General features: G+C 45.6%; 1 protein-coding gene across 4 annotated transcripts in view; it reads left to right on the plus strand.

Annotated features, from left to right (window-relative positions):
* Mlh3 (mutL homolog 3) overlaps nucleotides 1-9,992 on the plus strand; it is a 37,378-nt gene extending 27,386 nt beyond the window's left edge. For all 4 annotated transcript variants that reach the window (XM_052739275.1, XM_052739274.1, XM_052739277.1 and 1 more), the window contains 4 exons: nucleotides 4,045-4,068; nucleotides 4,155-4,233; nucleotides 6,746-6,897; nucleotides 8,715-9,992. In XM_052739275.1, coding sequence (XP_052595235.1) covers nucleotides 4,045-4,068; nucleotides 4,155-4,233; nucleotides 6,746-6,897; nucleotides 8,715-8,825 — 366 coding nt within the window. In that variant the 3' untranslated portion in view covers nucleotides 8,826-9,992. The remainder of the gene's footprint in view (nucleotides 1-4,044; nucleotides 4,069-4,154; nucleotides 4,234-6,745; nucleotides 6,898-8,714) is intronic.
* Nucleotides 9,993-10,282: the final 290 nt, after the last annotated feature.

The raw sequence follows: 10,282 nt of genomic DNA on the forward strand, positions 1-10,282 counted from the left end.
CGCTGGGATTTAAGGCATGCACCACTGTGCTTGGCATGACTGAGTCTTTTTAACATTATTTAAATTGTCAACATTAACTGAAATAAGAAATGAACTGAAGATGAGACTGTTCCCCCCTCTTTAGGCTTACAACCGTGTTTCACAGCCCCACTCACACAGCCATCAGAGAAAATAGCAGAGGTTAAGGCCTGATTTCCCTTGTGCTCAGCTTTGCAGCAAGTTAGTGTTGTTAAACCATCAGTAGACGTACCATAGCGCGAGACAGTGTGTGCCTCCAGAGGTAGATTGGCACGTTTAATAGTATCAGCTTTAATTAAAAATTTTCATATTATTGTGTGTGCACGCGCGCATGTGTTTGTGTGTGTGTGTGTGTGTGTGAAGGTCAGAGGACAGTTCTCTCGTTCCACTGTAGGAATCCTGGGGATTGGTACCTCTACCTTTTGAGCCAGGTTTAATTTAATTTGTAAATAAAGGGGTGTAGGCAGACTGAGGCAGGAAGATCGTAAGTTCAAGACCAGATGGGGCTTCATAACAAGTCTGTATTGAAGGGGGAAACCGTCTCCACAAGGACAAAGCTATACCAGGAGGAGATGCTTGTCAGGTGTGCTTTGGAAAAGAAGCTTTTCCATTTGAATGGTGCACAGTCATGCATGGAGGCAAGCACCCATACGCATAACATTACAATCAAATGGAACTGAACCTTAAAAATGAGCTTACAAAGTAACATTTCCTTTGAGCATTTTCATAAATTCTTTCTTCTGGTTGATTTCCTCCCCCACTTCCTTCCGATCTCCCTCCCTCCCCTTCCCCCGCTGTCCCCTCATCGATACCCCCCTTCCACCTTACCTTCCTGGGTTCCATTGCCCTGTCTCCCCTTCCCTCAAAGCTGCTCCGTCCTGTCTCAGGAGCCCCTTTCTAGTTTCTAGCCCCTACCCACATCCACTCACCATTAACAACTAGAAGCTAAGATCTGTCTATGAGAGAGAACACATGGTTTGTCTTCCTGGGTCCCTTCACTTGGATGTTTCGACATCTGTGAATAGTAGTACCTCCACGGTAGGGGATGGGTCCTTTGGATGCATGCCCGTGAGTGGGATGCTGGGTCATATGGTAGTTCTGTGTAGAAGCTTTTTGAGATGGCGTCACACTGCTTTTCATAGTAGCTGCTGTAGTTTACATTCCTACCAATTGAGGTTTCCTCTTAACCTACATCCTTGCCAGGATTGGTTTTCTTTCTTTCTTTCTCTTTTTGGTTTTTCTGGAGGCAGAATTTCTGTGTGTAGCCCCTTGCTGCCCTGAAACTTGTTCTGTAGACCAGGCTTGCTTTGAACTTAAAGATTCTCCTGCCTCTGCTTCCCAAGTGCTGGGATTAAAGGTATGTCCCACCACCACCTGGCTTCATTTGTTCTTTTTATTTGTTTTTTTAGATTTTATTTAATTTTATTTTATGTGCATTGGTGTTTGCCTGTATTCATGTCTGCGTGAGGGTTTTGAGTCCCTTGGAACTGGAGTTACAGACAGTTGTGAGCTGCCATGTGGGTGCTGGGAATTGAACCCAGGTCCTCTGGAAGAGCAGCCAGTGCTCTCAACCCTGAACCATCTCTCCAGCCCCCATTTGTTGCTAGAGTTTTCCTGCCTGGCCCACAGTCTGGACAAATCTCTCTCACCCGCCAGTCCCAAGCCGCTCAAACCCGATCAAGTAAACACAGAGACTTATATTGGTTACAAACTGTATGGCCGTGGCAGGCTTCTTGCTAACTGTTCTTACAGCTTAAATTAATCCATTTCTATTAATCTATACCTTGCCACGTGGCTTGTGGCTTACCGGTACTTTACATCTTCCTTATCCTGATGGCGGCTGGCAGTGTCTCCCTCACCAGCTTCCTGTTCTCTCAATTTTCCTCTCTGTTAGTCCCGCCTATACTTCCTGCCTGGCCACTGCCAATCAGTGATTTATTCATTGACCAATCAGCAACACATTTGACATACAGACCATCCCACAGCACCTCCCCTTTTCTTTTCTTAAAAAGGAAGGTTTTAACCTTTACACATCTTCAAAGTCAGCTTGGTATATTTGGGAATTTGGGCGTAGCTTCTCTTACTACTTCCTGCTGGAGGGGGGCGCTGTATCTTCTGGGGAAACAAAGAAAATTTTAGGATCATGGAGTAGTCCATGAGGCTGTATCATCTGAGCCAGTTGTCTTGAAACGGTTCTGGATGTTGGTTTCAGGGGGTCTTGGCTGGTCAAACCTGATGTATCTTACTCTGGAACAAATCCATAGCCTCTTGCTTTCTGTGGAAACAAAAGAGACTCTTTTCCAAAGCAACATATCCTTACATCCAAATTTTGAAGTCAAAGTATCTTTAAAATATACGTACTGGTTTAACTCAGCTTCCTTTACAATCAAACACCTCTCTGTAGTTAAGAATCCCAAAGACAACACAATCCAGACTCTCTGTGTAATAGTCATCTCTACGTGGCTTATTTTTTATATTAATTTTACTGTCTCTTTAAAGACTTTATTTTTTAAAACCATGTATTTGTTTCTATACCGTATATATCACCTTTTTTTGTCTCTTTCAAGCCTACGTATATTTTACACACATTGTAAACTATTACATCTGAATCTGTCTTATTGTGAATCTATTGCTTTAAGCTGCAGCAGCTGTGGCTGCTGGCTCCGCACACTTCAGCTTCCCAACTTGGCGTGGTACTTTACCGCCAGCTCTGGGAGCTATCGTGGGTCTATGCTTTTATCCAAGCAGCGTGTAGCCCAGAAACCTCTTTTTTTGTTTTGTACTAGCAAAGGCTAAATCCACAATGTAGCTTAATGTGCCACTTGCAGAGGCCTCATTCCTGCCATACTGCAGGTCGAGCGCGCACGCCAGCAACCCGCCAGTAGCTCAAACCGGCAGCTGCCGCTCATTTGAGAGAGACAATTAGGAAGCTGTTTTTAGCTCCGTTTTAGAATCTTTTTTCTCAGGTTTTAGGTGGAAACTCTTATCACCACGTTGGACGCCATTTGTTGCTAGAGTTTTCCTGCCTGGCCCACAGTCTGGACAAATCTCTCTCACCCGCCAGTCCCAAGCCGCTCAAACCCGATCAAGTAAACACAGAGACTTATATTGGTTACAAACTGTATGGCCGTGGCAGGCTTCTTGCTAACTGTTCTTACAGCTTAAATTAATCCATTTCTATTAATCTATACCTTGCCACGTGGCTTGTGGCTTACCGGTACTTTACATCTTCCTTATCCTGATGGCGGCTGGCAGTGTCTCCCTCACCAGCTTCCTGTTCTCTCAATTTTCCTCTCTGTTAGTCCCGCCTATACTTCCTGCCTGGCCACTGCCAATCAGTGATTTATTCATTGACCAATCAGCAACACATTTGACATACAGACCATCCCACAGCACCCATTTGTTTTCTTAGTGATAGTTTTTCTGACTAGAGTGAGATGGAATCTCAAAGAAGGCTTGATTTTCATTTTCTGATGGCTAGGAATGTTGAACATTAAAGAGATATTTATTGACCATTTATATTTCTTTCTTTTTTTTTTTTTTTTTTGGTTTTTTGAGACAGGGTTTCTCTCTGTAGCTTTGGAGCCTGGCCTGGATCTCGCTCTGTAGCCCAGGCTGGTCTCGAACTCACGGAGATCCACTTGGCTCTGCCTCCCGAGTGCTGGGATTAAAGGCGTGCGCCACCACTGCCCGGCTGACCATTTATATTTCTTTTGAGAATTGTCTGTTCTGTTCATTAGCCCATCTATTGATTAAGAGTTTTGTCTTTGTGTGCGTGTGTGTGTGTGTGTGTGTGTGTGCTGCCCTTTATTATATTCTAAGTGTTAACTCTTGCATTAGAGACAGAGATTTTCCCCACACTGTAGGCTCTGAGTCCCCTGTGTCGTGCAGACTCTTTGATTTCATGTCGTCATATTTCCCAATTCTGGGGACCGTTTCCTATGTCATTGGGGATGGTTTTAAATGCTAAAGGAGCATGTACGATGGAACAGTGGATTCACGCCTGTTTTCCTTTTGGCTTTGTAGGAATTTATTCGAGAACAAGTGGAGGTAAGCTTCTCTCTTATTTGAGGGTCACACTGAAGTGCTGCACACAAGAGGCTTCATTATCTCATTCCCTTTTATTAATAATGTAGCTGCTCCAGACCACAGGAGGCATCCAAGGGACATTGCCGCTGACCGTCCAGAAGGTGCTGGCCTCTCAGGCCTGCCATGGTAAGAGCCTGCGCATCGGTTAGAATCCTGGGTGTGCCAAGCACTGGCAGAGCTACAGTGATTGTATAGGAGGCCAGATGCACATTTCTGCTCACCTTTACAGACTGTGATTTAGGTCAAGAAACTGAATCTGCACTGAAAATTACTTCTTAAAAGTAAAACACCAATCCGGGTGCAGACTGACTTGCACAGCAGAGGAGTGGGCCCTAAGGGAGGCACTCGGAGTCGGGCCCAGAGTGAGCCTGGGGCTCATCACAGCGTGAGGAAACAGCTTTGGCAGAGCCACAAAGGCCAGGAGTAAATTCCTCTCATGAGGAGCGGCCAAGAGTACCAAGAAATTAGGCTGGAAATAAAGACCAGACGCTTAGAAGGTTCCAGAGAAACCTTTAGAGCTGGTCCAGGACGCATCAGGTCTGGTGGGGGGTCTTGAGTGGGGCCGTGATGAGTAGAGGACGTTAGAGGACGTGGCGTTGCAACCTCATGTTAGGAAGTGACAGCTGTGGGGCCCCCACAACTGTTACCTGACCCACTGACACCCCATTTTATTCCTGTCCCTTCAGTCTTCTCGCCTCTGCCCTCCCAGCTTAGTCTGCCCCCCCGCCCCCCGAAACACCTCATTGCACCTGACTGCCTCCACTGCCCACCTCCACGGCCCCCCTTCCCACCCCCACGGCCCCTCCACTTGGTCCTCACCCCCCTTCTGACTCCTGCTGAGTAATTTTTCTCTTAGGGCCCACAGGGACCTGCCGTTGTTTTGTTTCTGTCAGGGTCTTGCTTTGGACTCTAGGCTGTCCTAGAACTACTTATGGAGAGTATGCCATCCTCTAACTTGTAGCAATCCTCCTGCCTCAGCCCCCCAAGTGCTGGAATTACAGATGTGTGCCACCACGCCCAGCCAGGCAAATCTTTCTGAAACATGCCTTTAAGCATGTCATTCTTCTATATGAAATATACATTGACATTTACTAATACTTTTGGCATAAACGTATTTTATGTATGTTTGTATTTATTTCTTTACTTTTGCATGTATGTATTCATTTATTATTTATTTTTGGCTTTTTGAGACAAGATTTCTCTGTGTAACAGCTCTGGCTGTCTTGGAACTCACTCTAGACCAGGCTGGCCTCGAACTCACAGAGATCCGCCACCTGCCTCTGTGTCCTGAGTGCTGAGATTAAAAGTGTGCACCACCACCACCCAGCTATGTGTTTATTTGTTTTTTTATTTTTGTCTATTTGTTTGAGATAAAGTTTCTTATAGCCCAGGCTGGTCTCTTAACTTAATATGTAGCTGAAAATAATCTTAAATTCTGAATCCTCCTGTCTCTATCTCCAAAATGTTGGGATCACTGGCATCTCCAGCATACGTGGCAAGGCCATAGCCTACAGCTTACAGGGGTCTCCATGCTTTGGCTCCTGCTTACCACTTGGGTTTCAGCACATGCCACGCCCTCCATTGTGCTCCTTACATCTCTGCCCTCTTCTTTGGTCCTGTCCCTCCTGTGTCCTGACACCCTTGCATTGGCCTTTCCTGAACCTCAAAGACCTTTCTGCTCCTTCTCCAATAGATCTTGTCTTCTTAACCCAACATCTCAGCTGAATTATTTTTTTTAAAGATTTATTTATTTATTGCGTATACAGCATGTTTGACTGCAGGCCAGAAGAGGGCACCAGATCTCATTACAGATGGTTGTGAGCCATCATGTGGTTGCTGGGAATTGAACTCAGGACCTCTGGAAGAGCAGTCAGTGCTCTTAACCTCTGAGCCATCTCTCCAGCCTCTCAGCTGAATTATTTTACCAAGAGAGCATTCCCTGGCCTTCTAAACTGGGTTGACCTTGTGCTGCATATTCTTACCTGTGTTTCCTGGCATTGACCATTTAAATTACCTTGTAATGGCTTGCCTCATGATTTCTTACCTCTTACAGCACAAGAGCCATGGGGCAGAGGCATCTGTTCATTAACTGTCTAAAGGGCTCCTAATACAAAGCAGACATTTCATTAACAGTTACTGATCTTAGAATAAAGATAAGTTCTGACATGTAAAGGATTAGATTGGGAAGACTGTTCTGGAAATCAAGAAAAAGGGAAGTAAAATAGACACTATAAGAAAACAGAATTTGCTTTTGAACCTTCATGGGCAGAAGGAAACCAGAACTTCACAAACTCACTGCTCTCCTATGTCTTTGAGGAAAAAAACCCGAAAGGAAGATCTTAACAGGTTAAGGAATGTCTTCCAAGAGACCAGAGGGGCAAACTCCATATAGAACTGAGACAGGAGGGCACTCCTGAAGCCCTAGCCTATTCCTTGACCTCAGGTGCCAGTTTCGAGGTCAGACTAAGAAATCCGTTCCTTTGTCCAGGTGCTCAGTTCTGACCCTGGGTGACACTGGTTCTCCCCGTGCACACTGGTTCTCCCCATGCACACTGGTTCTCCCCGTGCACACTGGTTCTCACCGTGCACACTGGTTCTCACCATGCACAATGTGACATTTGGTGTCTCTTCCATTTAGGGGCCGTCAAGTTTAATGATTCCCTGAGCCTAGAGGAGAGCTATCGCCTTATCGAAGCTCTGTCCCTGTGCCAGCTGCCATTCCAGTGTGCCCATGGGAGACCTTCAATGCTGCCCTTAGCTGACCTGGACCACCTGGAGCAGGAAAAGCAGGTGCAGTAATGACCTTGTCCTGGTTTGCCTTCTGTTGCTGTGATAAAACCAACCAAAACATTCGTGGTGGAAGAAAGAGTTTATACGTGGCTTGTACATCCTAATTATAGTTCAGGAACTCAAGCAGGACAGGAACCTGGAGGCAGGAACTGAAGCAGAGACCCAGGAGGGGTGCTGCTTACAGGCTTGCTCTCCGTGGCTCATTCAGCCAGTTTTCTCACGGTACCCAGGACCATCTGCCCACGGGTGGCATCACCTACAATGAGCTAGACCCCCCCACATCAATTATTAATCAAGAAACTGCCCTACAGACTTGCCTACAGGCCCGTCTGCTGGAGACGTTTTCTCAAATGAGGTTTCCCCTGAGGCGACTCCAGTTTGTGTAAAGTTGACAGACACTGACCAGCACAGACCTGTAGCATCAGGAAGGGGCAAAGGTTCTTTTCTTTCTCTCCCAGTCTCTGCTCTCTAACTGTGATCCTTCTTTATCCTCCCCACAGGAGTGTGTTAAAAACACGCGTTGGAAGTTTTATCTAAGGCCACACATTTGGTCTTTCAGTTCCCATTTGAAGGGGAGCTTAGATTACAGAGTCGGATTATCTCCACGATGGCCTCCTGGTTTTTAAACTTAGCATTGCACATTTATCCTGAAAATCACATATCCTAAACATATCAGTTGCTTGCCGGCTCCAGGTTTGATTATTCCTAGAGGCAGAAATGCTTTGAGCTCAAAGCTGTGAGAACATAGCCGAGACATCCAGTCCCTTGCAAGTGAGGCTGCGATGGAGACCGGCAGTTTTGCTGTCTGCCTCAGGATCTCTTGTGTTGCATCATGGGAAAGGGAGCAAGACTTTGGCGATCTCTGCTGTGCCGTGACTCTGACCTGTGGTGTGAGCAGCACATGAACAGTGGTGTAGATAATGCAGTAGGTGCACGGAGTGCGTCAATTGAGAACACTTCCTATTCTTGTTTTAATCCATTTTTCTTTTCTCTATGTGTGTGGGTGGTTTGCCTGCATGTATGCATATGTACCATGTGTGTACATGGTGCCCATGGAGGCCAGAAGAGGGTGTCAGATCTGCCGGAACTGGAGTTACAGATAATTGTGAACCACCATATGGCTGTTGATAATTAAACCCACGTGCTCTGGAAGAGCAGTCAGTATTCTTAATCAAGGAGCCATCTCTCCAGCCTCCTGTTACGATCTGAAATGAAACGAGTGCGTACATGAGACTGTGTTGCTGCTTTCCAGAATCCTCTCTTGCTTCTCTTCCTTGCTGATGGCTGTAAAGTCTTTTCTTGTGTGGAGATTTCATGTACTATTCCCTGACTTATCCATTTGATTTTACTCCACTGAAACTCTTCGTGTTATGGGATTGGAAAGATGGCTCAGTGGTTAAGAGCACTGGCTGCACTTCCAGAGGACCCCCAAGTTGGATTCCCAGCACCCACATGGTAGCTCTCAACCTTCTGTAAAATAGAGTTACACCAGTTACACCTTCTGGATTCTTCAGGCACAAGGCATGCACATACATGTTGCACAGACATACATGCATACAGGCACAACAGCCCCACAGCCCTCCCTGAAACCCCAGCTCTTTGAGAAATCTCTATCCCCATTGCTGGGGAAATAGGCATCCAGACTCAGACTCACAGCTTAATTCTGAGGAACACTATCATCATTTCTGAGTCCAGAAAGGAGAAATCTAAACACATTTGGGGAGCCATACTTTGAAATACTTAAAAATAAAAAAATAAACATTTATGCCACCAGCTTTTCCTATTGTTAATTATAGTTATTCTTCTTCTTCTCATAGGTTAAACCCAATATTGCTAAACTTCGCAGAATGGCCCGTGCCTGGCATCTCTTTGGAAAAGCAGAAGGCTGTGATACAAGGCAGAGCCTGCAGCGGTCCATACCACCATGAAAACAGAGTCACGGATCTGTAAGGAGTTAAGGGCACTGGTGTGTCCCTGAGCAGAGAGCATGAGCAGCACAGAACAATACAGCTGTGACAGGTCAGCCTGTTCACTGTCTGGCACATCTGTCTCCTGGAGCAGATGCTCTCAAGCCAAAGGATAGTTCATTCCTCTGCATCCATGGATGTATACAATACCTCCCTTTCGTCAATTGATTTAGTAGTAAAATAGTGATGATTTTCTAATTGGTAGGTTGGCTTATGTTTGAGGGGTGTGGCTATTGTTTTTGAGCAGTTTTCCCCAGCCTCTCAATTTACTTTGTGTGAGAGGATGCTCACCGCTAAGGGCTGGTCTGCTTTCCTCCAAGCCCCTGGCCCAGCGCCCTCCTCCCTGTCCATCCCTTCCCCTGCTTTACGTTCTGTGCTGGATTCACGGTGCTCTCTGCTCTCTATAAAAATATTGCCCGACGTCTGCCAGCAATCCTTTAGCTAAATTATTCTAGGGATTAAAAATTATTAATAGCTGGGTGTGGTGACATGTACCTGTAATCCCAGTACTTGGAAGGCTGAGGCAGAAGGCCGGCAAGGTCAATACTAGTCCAGGCTATATAGCAAGACCCTGTCTCAAACTAAATAAACTATCAATAAAGAGAAACACAAAGGTAGAGTAGAGAAAGTTTGAAATCTTTTCTCTTTTTTAATTCTCTGTTCAGCCCTCTGTTCTGGAACTTGCTCTGTAGACCAGACTGGCCTCAATTTCAGAGATCTCCTGGCCTCTGCCTCCTGAGTGCTGGGATTAAAGGTGTGTGCCACGACCCACCTGGCAAGAAAATTTGCAGTTGTATCCCTGGTTTTTTGTTTTGTTTTGTTTTTTAACAGTCTTACTGCTTTTTAAAACCAGAAGTGACTGTTCATATCCTGAACCAGTAAAATGTTAAAAAAAAATACTGAGTTTGTTTTTGAAAATGAATTTTGTACTCATTGTGTGCTGGTTTTATTACATTATGCCTAATAGCCCTAGAATTTCACTTGGGACCAGGACTGATCTTCTGAAGATGCTTGTTATCCTTTTAATTTGTGTTTTCCCTGCTCCTCAACTGCTTTATGGTTAATAAGACTCAACTGACTAACTGATAGTGGGGGAGTGTGTGTGCAATAAATCCAGCTGGTAATGTTTGCCTCGAGTGTTTCGCTTGATGCTGCGTAATTAACAAGATGTCTCCAGGAGGATCTCCACGGGAGGAACTCCACGGCTGCACTTCCTGAGCATCCTGTTCACACTGGCCTTGCTATCAATGAAATAATTCTCTATCTTGTTAATGCAGAAAACAAATGTGTACTCATGGGAGAAAGTGTGTTTGCCAGCGAGCAGCCGCGGAGTGCCTCGTAGGGATGAAAGTAGTGCCTTCATGAGCATGGGCCTCAGGGCAGGTTCAAGGGCGGCCAGCACTCACTTTCCTGCCGCT

Source organism: Peromyscus californicus, unplaced genomic scaffold, assembly GCF_007827085.1.
Source record: "Peromyscus californicus insignis strain IS unplaced genomic scaffold, ASM782708v3 Scaffold_15__1_contigs__length_86483966, whole genome shotgun sequence".
Lineage (NCBI taxonomy): Eukaryota > Metazoa > Chordata > Mammalia > Rodentia > Cricetidae > Peromyscus > Peromyscus californicus.